The 25,986-nt window shown below is 31.8% G+C and overlaps 1 protein-coding gene across 1 annotated transcript; it reads right to left on the reverse strand.

Annotated features, from left to right (window-relative positions):
* Nucleotides 1-609: 609 nt before the first annotated feature.
* On the reverse strand, nucleotides 610-3,182 carry LOC125844858 (serine/threonine-protein kinase-like protein CCR4). The gene has a single exon (XM_049524215.1). It carries the CDS (start codon nucleotides 3,004-3,006, stop codon nucleotides 676-678), a length of 2,331 nt encoding a protein of 776 aa, XP_049380172.1. The 5' UTR covers nucleotides 3,007-3,182; the 3' UTR covers nucleotides 610-675.
* Between the last annotated feature and the right edge of the window lie 22,804 nt (nucleotides 3,183-25,986).

The following is a 25,986-nucleotide window of genomic DNA, read 5'->3' on the forward strand; positions in this document are numbered from 1 at the left end:
AAACTAGTTGGTAAACTCTATAGTTTATTTGTTTTTCAATGTTTGCCTCTTTGACTTTAGGTATTAATTGCCAAAACCTACTTTGATATTGTAATAAAAATGTATAGAAAATTCTATATTAACCAATTCTGTCATCCACATTGTTCACTTGGTGGTAGGTATTATTTACATAAAATGTTTTGGTTTTTCTTTACTTCACTAGGTTCAAAGTAATGTAAATTTTGACTTGCAATAAAATGTATATTGTTTTACTATTTTTGGTGAAGAAAATTATACCGAACATTACTTGTAATGTAATTGCTCAAGATCAATTTTCTAATTGAATTGGGGGTTGGCGGTGTCGAAAAAGGATGGGTCAGTCCATGACACGTGGTTAAGTCAGAATGGGTAAGAACATGATCGATATTAACCCGCTTGCCTTAAACCATTTTTTACAAATTTTACTGTTAATCAGAATGACAATTTTTTCTATAAAGATTAATCTAATTATCCAAATAGTTGGTCAATTTTATTTTTCTTAGCAAGCTAAAAAGTGGCTTGAATCGAAACCAATAGAGTAAACAAGGATAAATTTAGGAAAGAAATGGTGTGTAAAGTTTGAGAAAATGATTAAATACAAATAAGAAAAATGTTGTAATTACAATATACACAATCCAAAGCCAAGTAATGATATGATTATGTGGATGAATCGGTGTTGGATCGAGAGAAATTTGGAGTTGTCAAACATGCTTGCAAGGCTCTTTCAAGGTTATTTACAATTTCAGTCATTGTTGGTCGATCTCTACCTTCTAATGTAGTACAATCAGCTGCAAGATAACCTACATATGACACTGCCTCTATCTCAAATGGTGTTGGTGGTGGTACTCTACCATCCAATACTCTATGAATCTCATCTTGTACTATGTATGGCACGACAAAATCAACCACATTCCTTGGTACACCATTCTCATTCTTGTGAATCGCCTTGTAACCTGACAACAACTCTAGCATCATTACTCCAAAACTATACACATCACTTTTTGTTGTCAGTTGTTGCAATCTGTAGTACTCAGGGTCCATGTAACCCACCGTCCCCGCTGCACGCAAAGAAAGGTGTGATTCGTCCTCTTGTGGTCCCATTAGGGACAGTCCGAAATCAGACACCTTGGCGTTCCCATTGGTGTCGAGCAATATGTTGGATGACTTGATGTCTCGGTGGATGACAGCTGGGACTGCGTACTCGTGGAGGTACTCGATCCCACGGGCTGCGTCCAATGCTACCTTGATCCTAGCAGTCCATGATATTAGTGATGAGGTCTCAAGCTTGTGGAGATGGTCATGGAGAGTGCCATTGTTCATGTACTCGAAAACCAAGACACGTTCGTTGTTGTCTTCACAATAGCCAAATAGTGTAACGAGGTTCTTGTGATTGAGTCGTGACAAGAAGTCTAGCTCATTGAGGAATGCACTGTCTTTGTCCTCTTGTCTATACTTTGAACCACCAGCATAGGAAGATGAGGCTGAAGCCTCTGCCCTTTTTATGGCTACTTCGCGACCGTCATCTAATGTAGCATGATAAACAGATCCAAAACTTCCTGTCCCGATTTTGTGCTCTTCGGAGAAGTTATTCGTCACTAGAAGTAACACTTGCAAGGAAAATTCTTCTAAGTGACCCCCATTTCCCATGCTAAGGAATTTACTTGGTCTTTTTTCCAAGATTGATGGCTGAGGACCTAATTGATCTTGAACTTGAGATGCCTGGCTGCCTTGCTGTGGAGGTGTCCCAACCTCATCAAGGCGGCCAGAGTCGTGTACTCTGCATCCTCTAATCTTGCAATACTTGAGAAACATTATAACAAGAACACTCAACATCATTAAGGACCCAACACAACCTACCACTAGAAATGCCACATTTCTCGTATTCCACTGAGATGGCATTGGCGTTGGCTGTGGGGATACTGACGGTGGCGAAGGACCTGACCCGTTAACAATTGGGGGATTCTGACCAAATCCTGGCCAAACACAATGTTCACATATCATTAGCTCTTGAGCACAAAACCTAGCATAGTTATCTAAAGGTGCACAAGGACATGAAATGGCACATGGTCCTGGAACAACTTCTTCAAAGACTACTGGATTTGAATTGAAAATCTCATTTCCCCAACAGAACAATGAATAATTTGAGGTGGCAATGCCACAAAAAATATCTCGTTTTGCTTCTAATGTTTCAAAAGATATATCACTCAAAGTTGAAGGGAGACTAAAACCATTTTCACCCCAGCAAACCACTTTCCCATTAACCCTCAAACCACAACCCCTAGCATCACCTAAAGCAAGAGACTTGAATTGGTCAACAGGCTTTTCTCCTCCCATATTTCCCCAACAAGCCAAACTACCATTCATGGAGATGGCACAAGCATATTGAGAACCAGCTGCAATTTCACTGTAATTCCCTGAAGGAACAACATCAATAACATTTCTAAAGCTTCCTAGACATTGAATTTGACCCGATGGCAACAACCCACAAACAAAATCTTCTCCAACAGCAAGATTTGAAGTTATCAAACTGTTATTTGATGAACTGAATTCATGCCACTGCCAACACTGAAGCCTATTGGTTCCATTAACAATTCCACAAACATGGGAATTTCCAGAATCAAGATTTGTAAGCAATGGGCCAATATAAACCCTTTTATAATTCAAATCAGTCCCATTATCTGAAAACCTCCAACACACCATGATTGAATTAGAAGAAGAGGTTAACCCACAAAGGAAATCATTTCCACCCACAATTCCAGTAAAGGAAACAGAAGGGTTTAAAGGGATTTGAATACCCTGAGGGAAACTAGTACAATTGAGAGATGATTCTTGGGGATATAAGGAAGAGGAAATCAATGCACAAACTAATGTTTGATTAGAAGTTTTGGAAATGGCAATAGTGGAAAGTGAAGAAATGGGTTGGAAAGAAAGGGAAAAAATGAAAATTAAAGAAAAGAAAAAGTGAGTTTTTTGAACAAGAATGGCCATAGAAATGGTGAGATGAAAGATGCTTTCATGGTGTTTTTAGAAAAAGGGGTTTTTGTCAATGAGATGTTTGAAGTAGTAGCTTTAAGAAGAGGTGATTTGAAAGAAGAATCAAAGTAAAGGAAAACGCGGATTTAGAAATGGCATATAGTGAGGACTGAGGACCAAAGACCAAGTCCCTTCATAAGAAATTTGGAAAAATTAATGGGCAAAGGTCCCATATGCCTTCTTGAAAATCTTCTACTCAACTATTATTACTACATTACACTTATTAATAGATTTATTAAATTTAGATGCACTTCTGATTTACCACGTGACAGAACAAGTGGTCTCAAACTTTTATAAAAGTATGAGATTCTTCATTAAAAATCGAGAGATGGATTGAAAATACCCCTAAACTTGGTGAGAATTCAAAGTTGTATTTCACTCATGTTGTAAGATAGAGGTGTATTTAAGTTCAGTTAATCAAGTAAAAGGATTTTTTTAAGGCGGTCAATAGTTTGAGGTTCAAATTAATAATTTATGCGGAGTTTAAGGGTGTTTTTAATACTTTTCTCTCAATAATTTGATGTGTTTGGTATGAAGGAAATATTTCCATGAAAATGTTATTTTGAAAACAAGTAATTTTCTTACTTATTTTTTAGTGTTAGGTCAGTAAGCAAGAAAATATTACTTCAAGACCATTTATATGTTATCTATTAAAACAAACAATATGCAGATAGGATGAAATAGATGGTGGGAGTTCAGGGTCGGTAAAGGGGTGGGGTTTGGGAGGATTAGGTGCGTAGGGAAAAAACAAAAAACTTGAAATATCACTTATACAACTTATTTTCTTTACTTAGAAAATATATTTTTTTCAAATATTTTGAACAACCAAACTTAAAACCTTCGAAGTTTCAAAAAAAAAATTCTTAAAAGGGAGGGGGGTGGTGACCTCTGCTTGAAGGTTAAAAATAGAAATAATAGGCAAATTTGGTCAATATAGCTTACTATTCTACGTATATATAAAATTGTTAGCTAAGTTGACAGCTTCCGTAGCGATATTTTGGGTCTCTATTTGGTTCTGACTTCTGACTGCACCATCAATTGTAACTTCATCCTCACTATATTAATTACTCCTATTTAGTACTCAAATTGCTCTTATATATTCCTTAATACATGAAAATAATATACTATATTATTTTCAACTTTACTTTCAGAAAGTTTATTTTTTGTTGATGATGGCATCGCTTTTTCATCAGAGGAGATACGGACCAGGTGAATTCAACTCTTCTTCATTTTTTAAAATACATATTTGCATAAGTAACACTTGTTCTATGTGACTTTTGAAGGTATAAATTAGCATAATTAACAAGCATTGTCGCACATATTGTGTTGAGTTTTCATGTCAGCTTATATATTTTTTAATCCTCTACTTGAAATGTCAATGTATCATGTATGTATGCTAAATGAATCATTTTCAAACTATCAAGGTTATAACGAAAACCAAAAAACTAATGTAATGTATCCCAAATATGTCAATGTACAAAGGAATCCTCTATGATAATTGATATCCAATAATGTTTAATGAAGTTGTGTGCGAGGCCTCTCGTGGGAAAAAAAGAGGTATGGAGTTAATTTTTATGCATTGATATATATTGTTTTTTCTAAAAAAGAAAAATATTTAGAAGAGTATATGTTATAATTCATATCAATTGAAGGTCATTTTTGACATTTTAAAAATGTTTGTAGTAAATCAACTCATAGTTAGTCATTAATTTAAGATTAAGATAATTCATTGTCCCATTCAAAATGAAGAGGGTATTGTTTCTCAAATCAAAATATTAAGGGGGTAACGTGAGCTTTTACTCATAAAAGAATGCATCACATAAGTATTTCTTAGTCAATAATTTTATAAATCATGTCTATAATCAGAACATAAGTCTGACTCTGATCCAATATAGTATTTAATAAAAAAAATACTAAGTGATTTAGAAATTTACAAAAATAAATTAGCAAAAATAAATCTATGACAATCATAACATTCGTTACTGATCGTCAAAAGTTCTCATAAAATGAATAAATTTATTTTATCCACAACCTGTATATATCGTCTAGTAGATACAAAATGTGTTTTTGTGTAAATCCTAATGGTCATATTATTGTGAAAACTTCTTTTTTTCTACCCTAATAATGATATATTTATATGCTAAAATTTTAGGAAGAGATAGAACTAACCATGAATAGACCTTACCAATACTCTATTATACTATTTAGGGGATGTTTGGTAGGGAGTATTAGGATATATATATATATATATAGTATTATTTAGCACTATGTTTTGTAAAAATTTTGAGCTTCTGTATAACTAATTCATGAATTAGTTATACATCCTACATGATATTAGAGGATGTATAACTAATACATTTCATTTGGTGGTATTAGAAATACATATGATTTAATACTATGAGATTAATCTAAGTAAAGATAAAAATACCCCTGGAATCTTTTTAATCAGTTTATTTGTTTTCTTGATTTTATGTTTTATATTTATACTAGTAAATTTATTTAAATATATTAGCTTAAAATTTTATTATTCAGAGAGATATTTTTTGCTAAATAAATCCAACACAAATTAATATCCTGTATTATTTGGAAATGACTTAAAAGGTAACATAAATCACAACTTAAAAATTTAATGCACACGTAGAAAAATTGGTTAACTCTGAAAATTATATCAATACCACATAAATTGAGATAGAGAGAGTAACATATATTATGTAAAATTTACGTAAAAGGAACTATAAATCACAATAATTAACAACTTAAAATATCTAAAAAAATTATATAAACATTCAGTTTGACTCTCTAAATTATATCCATATCACAGATAAAAATTACTCCTAACATATACCAACACGAGCTCTTGTATCTAGTTTATTTCTAACATGTACAATTGCTGTTCCTTTATTTTTTAATTATTTGATTGTGTTTCTTTTACTTATTTTCTCCTTTTCCTAACAAACATTTTAAACACTTTCTTTTATAAGTTCCATTTGTCAAATTTGTCGGTGCCTCGTGTGACGTAGACAATTACGTTGCGATATGCTGTCCAAGAAAAAAGCTAATAAAAACATTAATAATAATTAAAGAAGAAGATGAATGTAATCAATAAATTAATTGACCGATGAGTTTCTCTATTTTAATTATTAGTTTCATTAGACTTAATCCTTATACTGAAATAATTTTTATTTTTAACAAATCAAAATGAGTTTAAAATTCTCAACTATTCGTGGCAGAAATCTGGCTTCAGCCGTCATATCATAATTCGTTAAACCACATACTTAGTGTGTCCTATTTTAGTTGTCATAGTTTCTTTTTTAGAATTATACGATAAGAATTTTGATTAATATTTTATGATATATTTTTTTTATCATATTAATATGCCAAAAATAGCAATTTATAGTACTTTTCGTATAATTTTTGAATATCTAAATTTTTAGTTTACAATATCAAATTAATGTAATTTATAACTTTGAAAATTAGTCAAATTGACTTTCAAAAAGCACAACATAACAACTAAAAGGGGATGGAGAGAGTATTAAATTCTCATGTAAATTCAAACATCAGCTACAATCAAACGATCCCTTGAACCAGTGGCGGAGCCAAATTTTTTAATAAGGGGATTCAAAATGTGAGAAGTAAACACACGAATTAGTGAAAGGGGGTTTAACATCTATTATACACATTAAAAAATAATTTTAACCATGTATAAATAGTAATATTTTCCGCCGAAGGGGGTTCGAATGAACCCCCTAAGTATATGTTGCCTCCCCCCTGCCTTGAACTAGTTAAGATTGAAAGTTGGATTATTATTTTTTTTGGAAAATTACATAACAAGGCAAACATGTAATATGTATTTACGATAAATCACTCTAGTTTAAAAAATTACAATCTATAACTATATGTAGGGTTTATAGAAAATTTCTCTCTCCTTTCTCCCTTGCCTCTCTCTTTCCCGCCCAAAAAATATTCCACATAAATATATGATAATTGCATTTTGTATTATGTATCATATGTATTTGTATTCATATCAACTGTATTTTGTGTTATGTATCAACTCATGTATAAATATTCTGTATCAATTGTATTATGACAATTTGTATTCTGCCTATTGTATTTATCGACACAAATGTGTTCGTTAATACAATTGATACAATTATATTCTATATATGATACAAATCAATTGGATTCAAACAATTATATTTGTAATTTTATTTTGTATCAATTGTATTTGTGATACAACAAATACAATATGTATTCATCCTCTCTTCTCCCTTGTCTCTCTCCTCCCACAATGAATACAATTGTATTCATTTTGATACAAATTAGTTGTATTAATTGTATTAGTGATACAACCTGATACAACGAATTCAACATGTATTCAACCTCTCTCCACTCTCTCCTAGTCTCGCTCGCCTCTCTCTTCCCTAACATGTACCTCTAATTCGTAATTAAGCAAACTACAACTATAAATCTCCAATTCAACTATAGTCATTTTTGAAGATTTCCCNCAATATGTATTCATCCTCTCTTCTCCCTCGTATCTCTCCTCCCACAATGAATACAATTGTATTCATTTTGATACAAATCAGTTGTATCAATTGTATTAGTGATACAACGAATTCAACATGTATTCAACCTCTCTCCACTCTCTCCTAGTCTCGCTCGCCTCTCTCCTCCCCTAACATATACCTATAATTCGTAATTAAGCAAACTACAACTATAAATCTCTAATTCAATCCAAACTATAGTCATTTTTGAAGATTTCCCTTTTTCTGCGAAAATTTCTTAAGCGTGAAAAAAATAAACTATGACCACCTTCTCGTTTTGCTCTCGAAACGGAACTTCCTTATACGAATACAAATTAATCGGGTCTCCTAAAAAATATTGGAAATCGGGTGAGAAACCCCCCTCCCCTCCCTCGCCCACTCCCCCAAAAATAAAAATAAAAGAGTTCAAAATATAACATATATCTGCTTAAGCTAAAACATAAAACAACACTAACTAAGTAGGATGCTGAAAATTCAAATAGAAGGATCCCAACTAGTCAAATAGTCAATTTTCAACTAATTGAAATATTGACCAAATATCAATTTTAGTTCTGATGTCTTTTTCTTTGATCACACCCAATTATTGCCTAAAATGAGTAAGTGGTCAGTCAGAAACATAGATAATACTCCCACCGTCTACTTTTAATTGTCTTAATTTCTTTTTTTAGAGTCTAATTTAAAAAAATTGACTAACATTTTACTATGTATTTTTTCATCATATTGATAAGTAAAAAAATACAATTTATAGTATTTTTCGTATAGTTTTTGAATATCTAAAATCTTTGTTTAAATTATTGAATTAATGCAATCTAATTTAAATTTGAAAATTAGTCAATTTGACTTTTGAAAAACGTCACATGACAAATAAAAGTGGACCGAGAGTTGAGAGATTAGTAGATACATAAAATAATACTAGCTGTAAGAATAATTATCTAGTGAGCCTAAAAACTTGTTATAAACTAAATCAGTGAATTAACACGAATATTAATGTTGAAAATTGAGTTTTGTAGTTCTAAATTAAAGATATGTAAAATGTATTAAAATGACATTTAATCTTATGGTCTTCAGCATATCATATGAAACATTGAAATTAAAGAGTTGTCACAATGAAAATAAACATTCTTTTTTAAATAATCTACGAAGAAAAATAAGTCAAACAAATTGAACCAGAGTAATAATTGTTTTTCCAATAAGTAATGAGCTTATCTTAGTTAAGATTTTCCAAATCTGTTGAGATTTCTCTTTTATCAAACCCCAATTGAATAACCACATCCACATGAATGAAAAAATATATATTGATATCCCTAAGCTGAATTGAGTTAATCAACTCCTTGAAATATCCTAATTCCTTGTCAATTAGTTTAGGAAAAATGGTATGAAATAACAAATTATTAATTCAAAATAAATGTTATAACTATAATTTCATTTAATTCTAATTCATAACAAACATTTTGTCATTCACCTCTCTCCCCAGAATCTCGCTCGCCATTCTCCCTCGCCTCTCTCATTTTATACAAACACAAATGTATAAATTGTGTTTGTTTGTATAAAGCGAAAGAGAACTGTATATACAAATACATATTTCTTTGTCCTATACACTTATAATTATACAAATGCAAATCTTCTTCTGCCCAGTTCTCTTTTGTCTTTCTCGCTTTATACAGACACAAATTATACAAAATACTAATTTGTGTTTGTATAAAGCGAGAGAGATTTGATATACAAATACAATTGTTTTAACTCGATTCAATTGTATACGAATTCAAATTTTATGCAGATATACAAACACAAAGAACATATACATGTACAACACAATTTTCATAGACATAGATATTCAATTTATACAAATCGCTGCGATTTATACAAATCATATGCCTATGATTTTATACAATCAGATGATACATATGATTTTATACAATTTGATGCTCCATAACAAACTATGTTTGTTGTAGAGCGCAAATAGCAAAAATATAGCTATAAAGCGCTAATATAATTTTTGTGTTTGTTAAACCTAAAATTTACTCATTAGTTTATACCTATCTTAGTTCAACTTTTCAAAGTGAGTGTTAACCACAACTCATTTACAATTAAGCATATCATATACTCGAGCAATATTAAGCAACACAAAATCATACCATAATCATAGCAAAAAGGTTGGGAAATATAATTAAACCAATGACACAGTCACATTATTATCCTGAAAAGCAGTTAACCCGCTCGTTAGATCTCGCAACGGGCAGGAACGTTTCATAGTTGGTTTGGAAATGAGTTATGTATATATTAAATGATGTATATTTAATGAATACCATGTTTGACATTTGATTATGAGATAACTTATTTTTATGTATAAAACTAATATGATATTTGATTTGCAATTTAAAACCCCACATAACTAATATATGTATAGATTATAATCACAAATCTATGTATAATTTTATGCAAGACAGAAGATGGAATAACTGATATACAAATTAATAACTAAACCCTGCGTAAAGTAATAAGATCTATTCATTAAAAAAAATTGATTCAATACATTTCTTATGTACCCATAGGTACTATATTGGATTTAAATAAGATTTCAGATTCCTTCGATTCCTTATAAAAAGATATTTAGTCCGTTAGAATAGAAATTAAAGAGGGTATTATATATGCTCGTCGTGTTCTTTATATGGACAATCTTTGCTAAAGAATTTCAGATTACCCTATGGTTATTCAAAAATCCTTTCCTGCATTATGTTAGGCATGAAGGAAAATCAATTCTGGCTTCAAAAGGGACTCTACCCTTTCTCAATGCATTTCTTTAGATAGAGACTCTATTTTTTCTTCTTCTTTTTTTCCGGATGATAAATCTTTCTCAAAACATGGAGTGTGACATAAATTTTGGTGATCTACCTACAGGCTACACATCTGGCAACCATGTTCATAAGTATGCCTTTCTTAATTTTACTAACTCTATATTTAAAAGGGAAATTAATTGACTTTTCAAAACTCAAAAGCTAGACAGTAAGCATGATACATTTATATCTAAGTTGGCATATTCTATTGTTTATATATACAAGGGTTGTTGACCATGTTTAACAAGTACATACATGGATGGTATTCATGTGGGAAACATTAGTAAATCATTCTGACCTTTTGAACAAACAAATGTCAAAATTTATAGATGTGTACTTACTCCACCAAAATTAAAATGGGGGTGGGGGATCATAAGAAAGATAAACATGTGACCATTATTTGATCTTTTTTGCTTTAACTAATTAAATGTAGCTTATAAATATTATCAAATGTTGACAAGTATTTTTAGGTGTTAGAAATGCATTTTACTATAAACTTCTTATTCATAGACCATAATCCATATGTATGTTGGGATTTTAAAGATTTAAGATAAACTTTTAAATAAGGGGTAGCATGAACTGAAAATATGACATTCGAACAAAGTTTTTTTCTTTTTTGGTGAGGAAGAGAAGAACTTTTGTAATTATATATAAAAGCATTTCTGCTAGCTCTTAAGAGTAGAAAAGATGGACTTCTCTCAGGTAATCGTCGCTCAACTTTGAATATCAGTTTGAATTCGGTCAAATAATCTGGTTGATGGATTTATGATTCCTTAAGAACGCACAAATAATTTGTAAATTTGAAATATATTTCTTTTTTTCTAAAATTTTGATAAAGTATTTTCCTTTTCCAATTTTTAAAATTATATATAAAAATTGATAACTAAATTACTGCTTCAACACATGATGATAATAATGTATCCTTCGATAATCTAGTTAATAAAATTTAGGTCAATTCTATAATTTTAATTTCATTTGACTCACTCTTATTTTTCTCTCCCATGTGCCTTTTTCCTGTCCCCATCTACTTACCATTATTTTTTTTAGCTAGTTTTTTTGTCTAATTTTATTTATCACCTACTTCACAATAAATGTAAAGATAAAAATATTCCCTCCATATGCGTCCTGGTTTGACTGTCATGTAGCCTAATTTATATTTATAATTTATTGCGGTAACTATCACATTGTATTTTTCTGACAGTCAAATTAATTGATTAGATTAAAAAAACTATTTGCCCAAAACGAATTTGTTGTGCCACTAAATTAACATTAGAATTAGTCGGCACATTTTCCTTCTTCATTTAGTTCTTATTTTCCCTTTTTCTTATTTCGTAGAATTAAAAAAAGATCACACTACATAAATATTCAAGACTTTATTTATAAATCATAAATATAATCTTTATTACTTACCCAATTAAGTTTTTTTATTTTTTTATTATTATAGTAAGTAATAGATCTGACATATTAAATAGAGTTGTCAATATGGGCTAGCCCATCCCATCCGAACTAATCCATACAAGCTTTGAAATTTTACGGGTCAGGTCGAACTAGTCCATTTTTTGTGTGGGTCAGAAAATGGTCGGCCCAGCCAACAAGTACATGGGCTACGGGCTTTGTCAGGCTAACCATTTTTTCTTAAAAGTATATTTTTTTATAATATTTTAAATTAAATAATAATTTAAAAATATTAACATAAATGTCGACAAGACAATATTAAATGGTGTTAGTGTTACTACTTGTTAATCAAATCACAAATAAAATTATCTTTATAATATTTATTAAGTTTGATTTCAAGTAGAAGCATAAATAGCTAAATAGAAATATTAACCTAATTGTTTTCCAATGATCATGATAAAACACAAAAACTATGACAATATTTCATAGGGTACGACCTATGTAGTGATTTCCTAGAAATTTTAGGAATTTTTGTTTTATGTAGTACATATTTTATAAAGATAATTTGTATTTAAATTGTAATATTTCAAACTTCAAACATATTTTGAGTTTAGACTCTTGTTATTTAATACTCTCTTTTATTTTTATTTTTTAATTAATTTTTATTTGGCCCACAGGCCGGCCCTATTCATATTTCTCAAGCCCCACAAATCGACAGACTTATTCAGGCCGGGCTAAAAAACTTTTTTTCTTAAATGGACTCCAAAAATCATAGCACATCCCTATCAAATAACTGATTGGGCCAGGCCGGCCTAACAGACCTAGCCCATATTGACGGCTCTAATATTAAATGCCCCATATTTTTTGGCTTAAAATTACAGTTATTATTTTGAAATGAGAAAACACATAAAATCCCCCCTCCTCTCCAAACTTGTCGCACAACTTAGTTTAGCAATGTAACTTTATGGATGTTTCTTTACCCCTTAATTTAATTTGAGTTGAATTAAATTGACATGGTAACTTACACAAATCTCACTATTTTAGAAGTTAATCACTTCTTTTCCATGATTTTGCCTTATTACATAAAATCTCATAAATAATGAGATAGTGATACATAGAAAAGCCTTTATCAGATAAATGGACAATAAATTCTAAAAAGTTTAATTAATCAAATTCTTTAATATAAGACGGAAATTAAAAAACGTGTCTATATTTAATTACTTTCATTTTATTGCTCTTTAAAATAATAAATCCATTAATCTCATTAATAAAAGACTAAAACATATTTATTTTATTTGATTAATTTTATTTTATTACTATTAAAATAATATATTTATTAATGTTGTATTTAATGTGATGTATCCAACAAATGAAACACTTAGATACATGTGTGTAAAATTGCACATATACATTTATATGTATCATAGCACATACTAACCTCTTAGATACATTAAAATATTAATGGACTTTGATCAGATGAACACAAATACATTGAGATGTATCATGAATACATACAAACGTATCATGAATACATGCTAACATTTTATTCGTTTGAACAAGTAGACTATGATACATGGCGCACAAGTACACTTATATGGATCATAGAAGTAACTAATATTAATTTCATGTATCTATTATGTATATCTTGTAAAAATTTCATATATCTATTTATATGTATCTAGTATTAATGTAACTTATCAGGTATCAATGTCATACGTTGTATCCAAAAATGTGTATGTAGCATAATAAAAACTTCTCGGTAATGTTAAGTCATATATATGTACACTTTGTCAGATACATGAACCCTTAACTAGATACATGTACATCTAATTAGATACATATTTTGACCGTCTCTCATCCTATCCCCTTCATATCTCTGTGTCACACCCCAAGCCTACACCATGGGAATGACCGACACTTGAGAACCATTGCTAGCTCCAAGAGAACCCTTGGCCTGACTCAACTCTCAGCGGAAGACTTACTCAATAACAAAAACTTTAAAAGTAAAGTTTTAAACTCTAATAGCTCAAACGAACAACTCAGAATATAATAGAATATTCAACTAGCCAGAAATAGGCAACTCAAATCTTTAAAACGTTTAACAAAGAAATGAAAAGACTCCTCAACTGCTACTGTCTATTTATCTATGAAGCCTATAATACTATGAGGGATGCCGGGACAAGACCCCCAATCATCCTAACAAACTGAAATAGATGAAGATAAATAAGGGATCCTCCGGAAGCAAGGAGGCTCACCAAACAACTCTGAAACTAAACTGGATCAACGAAGCGCTGGTTGATGATCCTGATTACCTATATCTGCATCATGAAAAATGCAGGACAAATGACGTTAGTACATGGAATGTACGAGCACGTAAGGGGAATACTGANAGCTCAAACGAACAACTCAGAATATAATAGAATATTCAACTAGCCAGAAATAGGCAACTCAAATCTTTAAAACGTTTAACAAAGAAATGAAAAGACTCCTCAACTGCTACTGTCTATCTATCTGTGAAGCCTATAATACTATGAGGGATGTCGGGACAAGACCCCCGATCATCCTAACAAACTGAAATAGATGAAGATAAATAAGGGATCCTCCGGAAGAAAGGAGGCTCACCAAACAACTCTGGAACTCAACTGGATTAACGAAGCGCTGGTTGATGATCCTGATTACCTATATCTGCATCATGAAAGATGTAGGACAAATGACGTTAGTACATGGAATGTACGAGCATGTAAGGGGAATACTGAACATAACATAAAAGTTTGAACTTGGAAAGAAGAAAACATACTCACATCGGCTATACTCAACTCAACCTCAACTCATGGATACTCAACTCAATGCAGTATAAAACAACAATAAAAGTGCAATTTATATAAGCATTTAAAACAGTAAATAACAACTCAATGTATTTAAAAAATACAATATTAACTCAATTTGTATGTAAAGATACAAAATAACTCTGTTTGGGAGATTCTCTAACCGACAACCATCACTATAAGTTATGTGATGATACAACGTCTCTCCCACGCTGCCAGAATTGTCATATAAGGCATTACGCCATCTTTTCTGTCATCGATTGACTCCCAAAGTCGAGAGGAAAATAACCTAGATAATACACTAAGGTCCGTAAGCAATTACTTAGTGAAAAAGGAAGTGATCGAGCAATGAAAACCAAGAGGCGGGCTTGGAAACAACCATCCTTTGAGGAAAGTGTAATAGCTCACTAGTCTAGCTACAAATGATCTGGGCATTTTTCTTTGGGTGGGAGGGCTGTTAAGTAGGCGTACAACTCTTCATAGATTGTATTCAATCATAAATTACCAAAGAATCAATTAGTAGTATGCCTATTCCGGAAGACCTCCCGCAGATGATTTCTAATTAGTGTGTCACGAGTAGTTTCTCTAGCCCTCTATATATCTCAGCCTCGATTTAGCATCATATATCGCTCTGGAGAGCATTTTTATTGTTGTAGTGCGGATGTTGGAGCATCTCCTCTATGGTAAGGCTGATTAAATAAGATAGAATTAATAATTTAAATACAATTCTAATTTTGTAAGATGTGGAACAACATTCTTTATTGAAACTCATTTTTATTATTACTTTTACAAGTACAAAATAGAGAGGATATATAAATAAGTGTAATTTAGTCAAATTAACCTCTAGTTAATATTTTTATTAAGGGGCATGCAAACAAAAAAATAACAAGTATTTAAAAATGGAAGGAGTATTTTTTTAAGAGGGGATAAAAGAAAATTATGACAAATAACTTAAGAGATGGGGAACATAGTTTTTCACATTATTCTTCTTTTCTTTTAAATTGAGTAAAGCAAATTTAGACCTCAAATACCCTAAACGAAAGTACAAAATTCATGTAATTCAAAGATCTTGTAATGTTGATAACTTTTGAAATTCTAAGAATCAATTATACAATTCTTAAATCCAAACATATTAATAACATGCTACATTATCGTTATAATTCAGTTGATTACTCTTTTTATATAGAAACTTAAGGCAAATGACAAACATGCATGCAACCAAATTGACGTACAAATTCAAAAAATATTTTTTAATTCAAACATAATTTCTTTAAGCATAAGCAACTTACAAAATAGAACTCACAAGATAAAAAAAAAACAATATTGCCTAAATAAACAACTTTACATATGTAATGTGTTGTTGTGTATGTTGAATTGTGTATGGTAGGTATGTGAGTGGATGGTATTGGTTTATATTGTGGTGAGTAGTATGTGTGTTCTACGTGGAAAGTGAGGTGGGAAATGGGAGTAATTAGTGTAGTGGGGGTTTTAGGATTAGTTATTATTTATTTATTTTCACAAAAATATAACAATAAAAATATTAGCCAACTATTATGAACTAATAAAAATATAGAAAATTTAAATAGCTTGAACTAAAAATATAATTAAGAAAATACTAACTTATTTATAACACCAAAAATAAAAGAAAACATATATATTTTTTGTAAAGTTTCTTTTCTTTCTTAAATTTTTTTTATAAAACTTACCCTAAAATGTGATTCCGATTTTTGTTGTTTTCAAATATTTTAAAATAAACTAAATAAAATAAGATAAAAAACAAAACATTTAATTCAAAATTTTAAAATATATCAAGCACTAAAAATGGTGTGAAAGTTTAAGTTCAGTAAAATATTATGTGTCTACAACTATGTCCAGTGGCGTAGCCACTTATGTCAGGGTGTCCAATTCCTTCATCGAAAAACTATACCATATATATGTAATGACCCGAAAGGTCATTTTTGGAAATTTTTATAAAATTACCATTTTACCCCTCTCGATAGTTATCTCGAGTCATTTACGATCAATTTGATTTGAGAATTTTGAACTATTTCATAACTACGGTAATTAAATTGGTCGATATTTATTAATCAATTAATTTATTAGTTGATGGTTACTGGGCCAAGTCTATAACTTATTTAATAGGGAAAATTATATATAATAGCAAACTATTAATTCAAATTAAATGCTATAAATATACTTTGATTTAATTGTACCTTATAGCAAACTACTGCTATTTTCGCCACTCTTCGTGGTGGAATCTTGCTCGCCACTCTCGTTTGGTGGCAGTCTCGCTCGCCCTCTCTCGCTTTTATACAAACACAAATGTATAAAATGTGTTTGTATTTGTATAAAGCGAGAGGAAATTGTATATATACATATATTTTTGTTTTCCTCTCTCCCCTCTCCCAGATCTCGCTCGCCACTCTCCCAAATCTCGCTCGCCACCCTCGCCTCTCTCGCTCATACAAACAGAAACGAAATGTATAAATTGCGCTTCTATTTGTATAAAGCGAGAGAAAATTGTATATACACATGCAAATACATATATCTTCGTCGTATACACTTATAATTATATTATACAAATATTTTCCTGCCCAGTTTTCTTTTGCCTTTCTCTCTTTCTCGTTTTATGCATACACATATTATACAATTGATCTTTTCTAACAACTGCTTTCTTTTGTATATGTATAGCGAATTATATAACTGCCTTCTTTGTATATGTATAGCGAATTATATAACTATTTTTTTTTAGATGTATAGCGAATTATACATATATATGTTTGTTATAGAGCGCAATTAGGCAAACTTTGCTATAACATACAAATATGAAATTTGTGTTTGCTATATGTGAAAGTTGTTCTATTTAATACCCAATTCACTTGGCCATGTATTAAAATAAATTAGTGGGATGGATACCTTTAGTTCTTATTTTCTGGAAACAAAAAGTAACCTCCGAAGAGGAGCCAATGGCCTCGATAGCCAAAGAAAGTGACCCGTCTGTACAGGTATGAATTCTAGGATTCTCATGTTTTTGATATATGTAAAAATCAATGGTTGAACTTATGGGTATATGGTCATATTATATTATTTATGGGTTGATGGAAGGCTCCCTTGATGGAAATAATTTAAAATTAAGAATTAGGTTTCTTTTGCACATATAGTCATTATTAGTCGTGGATGGATAAATGTGTATGGCAAAGAACAAGCAAATGTGTTGAGGCTAATCATAGGCCAATGATTAGAGGATAGTGGTTGGGGAAAATTTATATGTTGTATGAATATGCAGCTTGTTATCTTCCCATAAATAAATGCCGCTTTCGTGATTTGGTTTGAGGGTTCTACAGATTCTTCTTATCAATTATTATCATATTTTGGCTCAAATTTTGAGATATTGGGATATGTAATTAAATACTGGGTGTATTATGATATATAAACATCATTAAAATTATGTTATTTGGAGATATTGAGACTAAACCCTAGACTTAAAATTTGGAAAATATGAGAGTTGACATGTTAACAAGATAAGGAAATTGATTATAAATTTGAGTGAGTTTTTGGGTCTAAGCTAGACATACAGTAGTACGGATGTTGTTAGCTTTGAAATCGTTATTGGGATCATTAATGTGAATAGATTGCTTTGAGTTGGAAGTACAACGAAAGGGGAAGGCTCAAGTCCGGGATCGAATTCTTTATTGATTGAGGCAAGTGAATTTCTAAATCCTTGTAAGTGTATGAAATTCATGTATTTCCTTGTAATATGTGATTGGGGTAATGAGACTTGGTGATGGGTTGACTTGTCCACATTGATTAATTCTAATGATGAAAATTGGGTAATAAAAGACAATGTGATTAATTGTTTGTGAGTGATGTGTTGAGAATGATTTGAAAGGCTTGTTGAATCATTGTTGATGTCGTATCATGATTGTGTTGTTGTGAATTGTGTAATGTTATGAAAATTGTTATCTCCTCATTATTTGTGTGAACATGTCATTTGCATTGTTCTGATACATGGTTGTGACAAATGTTATGTGAATTGAGAAAGAATAAGAAATTAAAGAGGATGTACCCTTTTGAGGAATGTATCGTGCGCCGCGATGGATACTATATTTAGAGAGACGTATCGCACGTCGCGATGGATACTATATTTCGAGGAACGTATCGCGCGCCACGATGGTTAGTATTATCGAGGGTCTTATCGCACACCACGATGGATGCATGGACAGATATATCCCTCATGGGTCTCAGACTGAGAAACAGTGTGTGTATCACTAGCTCAGACATGCATCACTATACTTGACATTGCATTCCATTGCATTGCACATATTTATCATTAGTAAACTGATATTGTATTTTACTGATTTTGTGGAACTTTGATTGATGAATATTGAGTTTGTTGTTAAGTATATGTAATTGTTAGAGTGTTGTTGTTGAGCTATGTGCTAGGTGAATTATGAATTGTTAGGTTGGGTTGGTTTTATGCAGGTTGTAGTGGCGGAACTTTGATTGATTAATATTGAGCTTGTTGTTGAGAATATGTGATTGTTAGAATGTTGTTGTTGAGTTGTGTGCTTGTAAATTATGAAATGTTAGGTTGGACTGATTTTTATGCAGGTTATAGTTGTGGAGGTTCGATTGGGGTGGTAGGAGTATTCGTATTCTATTCCCTTAGCTTGTGTTTAAAGATTTACTTGCTGAGTGTCATGTGGTTTGGTACTCACCTCTTGCTTTTACAATTTTTGTAGGTTACGAGCCTCGATTTTGTGATACTTTTATTCTCTTATTTTCCGAGGCTTCTTGGAGATTTGTGAGGTAGTTGTTTGTCATCTCAACGAACTTTCTTACTCTTATTTATGATCTTATTCTATTCTAGAAACAAGGTCATTTGAGACTTGTTTTTTTCTTTTGAATCAATTGTAATACTTTAGAGGCTTGTACACGTGACAACCAGATTTTGGGAGTATTTTTTAGTTGATTATAAAATTTTCGCATTTTATTGTAATGGTTGAGTTTTAGGCTGACTTGTCTTGGTGGGATAAGACGAGTGTCAGCACGTCCATTTTTGGGTCGTGACAAAATAGTATCAGAGCCCAGGTTCATAGGTCTCATGTGTATACAAGCCGAGTCTAATAGAGTCCCGAGGATCGGTACAGAGACGTCTGTACTTATCTTTGAGAGGGTATGATGACTTTTAAATAAGATCTTCACTTCTTGGATCTCTATCGTGCGTACTTGGTCCGGTTTTGATTCCTATTGCTTCACTCCATTCACTTTCAGTTATAGTGATGACTCGCGCGTGGTTCCTCATGTGAGTAGTTGATGTCGTGTATGGTTTGAAATTTAGATCTAGTATTAAGGTGGAAGTAATATACTTATGGAAAGGATGTGTAGTTAGATTAAGAATGTTCAACAATTTGAAGGGATTGAATATTGTGGCATATACGATATTTAGAGTGGTTTAACAATTTGAAGTTGAATGATTAAAGGGGCGGCTAGATAATGAACATTATAACTATGAAAAACTAAAATTAGTGAGTTATCATAACATGAATGGGTTGCTTAGAAAATGATAAGAATAATGATGCACTAATTGAGGTTAGAATTTCTACTACGATTTTATAGATTGTGTATATATATCAAAGAAGGCCATGATATGACTACTACAATAGTATCGATGCTTACTTGGTTAGAGTTATGGAGTGTGTGACTTTTGATATTGACCTGGCCTACAAAAGAATACATATAGCTTGGGATAGATATGGAACTGATTTGGTGATATTTTATAGTTATTCGATGGGTAGAAATGTGTGACCTATTTGGATATGATCTTCTCGGTAGGTAGGATATGTTCTAGTGGTGGATCTAATAGTTTATTTTTGCAGTTTGATACTAGTGGTATATTGAAACGGATACGGCGATTGTCAAGTAAGAATACTAACTACTTAAAGAGTTATCAGTTGTATCACATTCTCATATAATGAGATTCGATATTGCATTCACATTTGAGAAACCAACTACCTTGTTAGTATGGATGGATGGGTTAAGCATTATTTATAAGGATGCTTTTAGTGGTGGATCTTTGGTATGATATTGATGTGTTTAGGTTGTGAAAATATCTTGAGGATTTTAAATGAGTGTTGATTTCACCGTAAGCTCCATGGAAGTGGATCGACATTAGGATGACAAGCTTTTAGGTAAAGAACATCTCAACGAATATACTTGTGTGAACGTAATTGAGAATTTTAGTAAGAAAGTGCGTATAAAATTGCGTTAGTCCTTTGAATTTGATTGGTACAGTTGATTTTGAGATGTCATGTCGATGACAAAGTTAACTTTGTGGTGATGGCAATGGCTAACTGAGCATAATGGTAATAAGAGTTCGTGATGGATTGTGATTGTGATGAACTATATGATAAAGATTGTTGGTTAAATGGATTGTTGTATGGTAATGACAACATGCGAATATCAATGTTATGATTTGCTATTATTTGGTGAGTAGCGCGGTTGCAAGGAAAGTTGTTAGAGGTGTTGAAACACCGCTCGAATATAATTTAAAGGAGCTAGAGTCATAATGAAAAAATAATAAATTAGTGGGATATAGTGTAGCCTTTGGAAAGAGGTGAGAGTAAGAATATTTACTNAAGCTTTTAGGTAAAGGACGTCTCAACGAGTATACTTGTGTGAACGTAATTGAGAATTTTAGTAAGAAAGTGCGTATAAAATTGCGTTAGTCTTTTGAATTTGATTGGTATAGTTGATTTTGAGATGTCATGTCGATGACAAAGTTAACTTTGTGGTGATGGCAAGGGCTAACTGAGCATAATGGTAATAAGAGTTCATGATGGATTATGATTGTGATGAACTATATGATAAAGATTGTTGGTTAAATAGATTGTTGTATGGTAATGACAACTTGCGAATATCAATGTTATGGTTTGCTATTATTTGGTGAGTAGCGTGGTTGCAAGGAAAGTTGTTGGAGGTGTGGAAACACCGCTCGAATATAATTTAAAGGAGCTAGAGTCATAATGAAAAAATAATAAATTAGTGGGATATAGTGTAGCCTTCGGAAAGAGGTGAGGGTAAGAATATTTACTCTGATTGCAAGGGCTAAGGAGGTATCTTCAGAGGGGTTGAGAATTAAGTTCAGAGATACGTAATTTCACCCATTTTGCTCTGGTTATGGTAATATATAGTGTCACAGGATCATCAGATCGGTTAAAAACTATTGGATAAAACTTGAGAAGGGAGTGTACGGATGTTCAGCTCGAGTATGATGATTAGTTCTTTGTGGTTTTGAGTTTGATAATGAGTATGGTAGGATTTTTAGCGAAAGATATGATAAGGTCGATGGAGAGGCGATCAATGATAAGCTAAGATACGTGAATTCATAAAAATCTTCAAGGTATGAGCTAATGTTGATAGATAAAAGGATTCGGTTACACAGTTGGATGCAAAATTCAAGTTTTTCATGATGAGTTTAGGTTTTTGGTAGTGTGTTTTGTCAAGGTATGGATTAGTAAGGTAAGAAATGATTGATCGCATTGAGTATGAAGCATTTGAAAGGACTTAAAATTTGAGTAGTAAATTTGGTTACTTTTGATTGTTATACCTAAGGGGGTTTCACATAATGTTATGGTTTAGAGGATAACGTAAAAATGTCATGGGTTGTTGGCCAAAGAATAAGACTGGTAAGTGAGTTAGCAAAAAGAACAAAAAATTGATGTATTGAAGAATTCAAGGTATTTGAAATTTCTGTCTTGGAAAGAATTTAAGAAAGTTGAAGGAATAAGTCATCTCGTATAGATTTTTGGTTCGAAGTTGAAAGGTTGTAGGGATTTTCACCTTGGAGTTTAGAAATGATTATGCAAGGTGGATTGATGTGGTACAAATTGTTTAGGGGTTTATCAATGACTTTAATGAAGATTGAGTTTTGAATTTGGGTGACAAACAATGTTGTGTGAAGGATTCTACATGGTTATGGTAGGCTAGATTGTTTAAAATATGGTATGTAATTTATGGATGCATTAGACCTACAATTATACATGGTTATTGAGGATTTTTAGGGAATTGAAACTACTTTGGGACAACACAAACTATTGTGATGCATTACATAGATACGTGATGGTAAATAAAGATTATGTGCTCATAGTATATAGAATAATTGGGGAGACCAAAGATTTCTCTAAGTATTGGCATGAGATATGTGATGGTTTGAAATGGTAGTTAAAGCATGGTATGTGGAAGTCGTGTGGAGTTGACTTCGGGTGGGATTTAATAGTTTTATTTCGATGGAAAGGTATTATCATATTTGAAATTGGTGCTATCAGTCTTGTGTGGGACTCATTCTTACCATGGAATGCTTAAATAGAAAGATAAGTAGCCATAGTTTGAACATGTATTTGATAAGAAGACTTTAATACTAATGACGGTTTGAGAGTAAGGTTAGTGGCTGGTGTGGTTAGGATGTTTGTTGGTATTAAGAATATTGGCTTCAATGGAAAACTGTGAGAAGTATGTGGGGTTTGATGAATTAGGTATTTGTTATATAGTAATAAGAATCAGACTGGTTGATTGTGGGTGACTAAAAATCAAGCAGATGGAATCATATGAATGGAAATGTTTGATATGGGCGCTATGGAGGGAGTATATTGTGTTATTTGATTTTGATTTCGTACATTCTTATGTGACCCACCTACATTATCTCGGACATGATTTGGAGCATAATTCGTTGTATATGCTCACTTGTGTTTCTATATCTATGAGTGAATCCCTAGTGGTTGATCGGACATACCAATCCTCTTATGTCCTTTTGATAGGGTAGCATCCTTGGACAAACTTAGTCATTTCAGTTATGATAGATCTGGTGTTGTTTGAGATAGTTGAAGTATACCAATATTTCTACATGCATTATGAGAACTTATATAAGAGCTATTATGAAGAGTTACAATTGTCTAAGAGTATTGTTAAAGGTTCTGCATTTTGAAGTGTATCGCTTGTTAGGTGTTTACTTAATCATTTTCTTCTTTGGGTTAGATAAGTTTGATTCTCCCTTGATTGGTATCCAATGTCTAAAGATCATATTTTTATAACAAACTCATGAAAATATTATGATGTAAAAAGGTAATATTGATAAAATTTATGATGGTTTGTGCATTATGACTGTGCGGTGGTAGATTCAGGTTCACCTATGATTGTAGCGGATATTGATTCAGAATGTTATCTTGGTTATGTGAGAAAAGATTCGTCATGATGGTTCAATTATGGTCCAGTGGATTTCAGTTCAGTTTGGGTTCATGGGTTGGTCTATGGATTGATAATCACTCCTGATTTGTGGATCTGTCAAATTTTGATTCGAAAGTTTAGTTTTAGTAGCTGCTCTTGATGGAATGGTCTTAAGGATGAACTCACTTTGAGAGATAAACATTGACTTTGGAAATTATACCTCAGGTTTTTAGTAATGTCAATTATTCTTAGTTCTTCTTCTTTATGTTCGAAGACGAACATGATTTTTAATGGTGGATAATGTAATGACCCGAAAGGTCATTTTTGGAAATTTTTATAAAATTACCGTTTTACCCCTCTTGATAGTTTTCTCGAGTCATTTACGATCAGTTTGATTTGAGAATTTTGAACTATTTGATAACTACGGTAATTTAATTGGTCGATATTTATTAATTTATTAGTTGATGGTTACTGGGCCAAGTTTATAACTTATTTAATACCCAATTCACTTGGCCCATGTATTAAAATAAAGTAAAAATTATAGGAACCACATATTATAAGTACTAAATAACATCTTATCCCTTCTAGTTTTCTATTTACCAAAAATTCCTTAAAAATGATGTTTACGGGATACATAGCGTTGTGCACGGGATACATTAGGTTTGATACATGCTACATAGCAGGATACATAACGTTGTGCACGGGATACATAGCGTTTGATATGTTCCACATAGAGGAATACATAGCATTGTGCACTGGATACATAGGTAAATAAGGGATTTTTGAAAATTTTGAAATAAGTAGGGATAAATAGATATTAAGGTAAGTAAAAGAGTGTAGTTAAGTAATTTGTCCTAAAATAATTAGTGGGGATGGATACCTTCGGTTCTTATTTTCTTGAAACAAAAAGTAACCTCCGAAGAGGAGCCAGCGGCCTCGATAGCCAAAGAAAGTGACCCGTCTGTACAGGTATGAATTCAAGGATTCTCATGTTTTTGATATATGTAAAAATCAATGATTGAACTTATGGGTATATGGTTATATTATATTATTTATGGGTTGATGGAGGGCTTCCTTGATGGAAATAATTTAAAATTGAGAATTGGGTTTCTTTTGCACATATAGTCAGTTTTAGTCGTGGATGGATAAATGTGTATGGCAAAGAACAAGCAAATGTGTTGAGGCTAATCATAGGCCAATGATTAGAGGATAATGGTTGGGGAAATTTATATGTTGTATGAATATGCAACTTGTTATCTTCCCATAAATAAATGCCACTTTCGTGATTTGGTTTGAGGGTTCTACAGATTCTACTTATCAATTATTATCATATTTTGGCTCAAGTTTTGAGATATTGAGATATGTAATTAAATAGTGGGTGTATTGTGATAAATAAACATCATTAAAATTATGTTATTTGGAGATATTGAGACTAAACCTTATACTTGAAATTTGAAAAATATGAGAGTTGACATGTTAGCAAGATGAGGAAATTGATGATAAATTTGAGTGAGTTTTTGGGTCTAAGCTAGACATATAGTAGTATGGATGTTGTTAGCTTTGAAATCCTTATTGTGATCATCAATGTGAATATATTGCTTTAAGTTGGAAGTACAACGAAAAGGGAAGGCTCAAGTCCGGGAGCGAATTCTTGATTGATTGAGACAAGTGGATTTCTAAATCCTAGTGTATGAAATTCGTGTATTTCATTGTAATATGTGTTTGGGGTAATGAGACTTGGTGATGGATTGACTTGTCCACATTGATTGATTCTAATGATGAAACAGGGGTAATAAAAGGCAATGTGATTAATTGTTTGTGAGTGATGTGTTGAGAATGGTTTGAAAGGCTTGTTGAATCATTGTTGATGTTGTATCATGATTGTGTTATTGTGAATTGTGTAATGTTATGAAAATTGTCATCTCCTCATTCTTTGTCTGAACATGTCATTTGCATTGTTCTGATACATAGTTGTGACAAGTGTTATGTGAATTGAGAAAGAATAAGAAATTAAAGAGGATGTACCATTTCAAGGGACGTATCGCGCACCGCGATGGATACTATATTTTGATATACGTATCGCACGCCGCGATGGTTACTGTTATCGAGGGTCGT

This window comes from Solanum stenotomum, chromosome 11 (genome assembly GCF_019186545.1).
Source record: "Solanum stenotomum isolate F172 chromosome 11, ASM1918654v1, whole genome shotgun sequence".
NCBI lineage: Eukaryota > Viridiplantae > Streptophyta > Magnoliopsida > Solanales > Solanaceae > Solanum > Solanum stenotomum.

Excerpts from the sequence above, each read along its gene's own strand:
- LOC125844858 (XM_049524215.1), bottom strand. The coding sequence starts at position 3,006 with ATGGCCATTCTTGTTCAAAAAACTCACTTTTTCTTTTCTTTAATTTTC.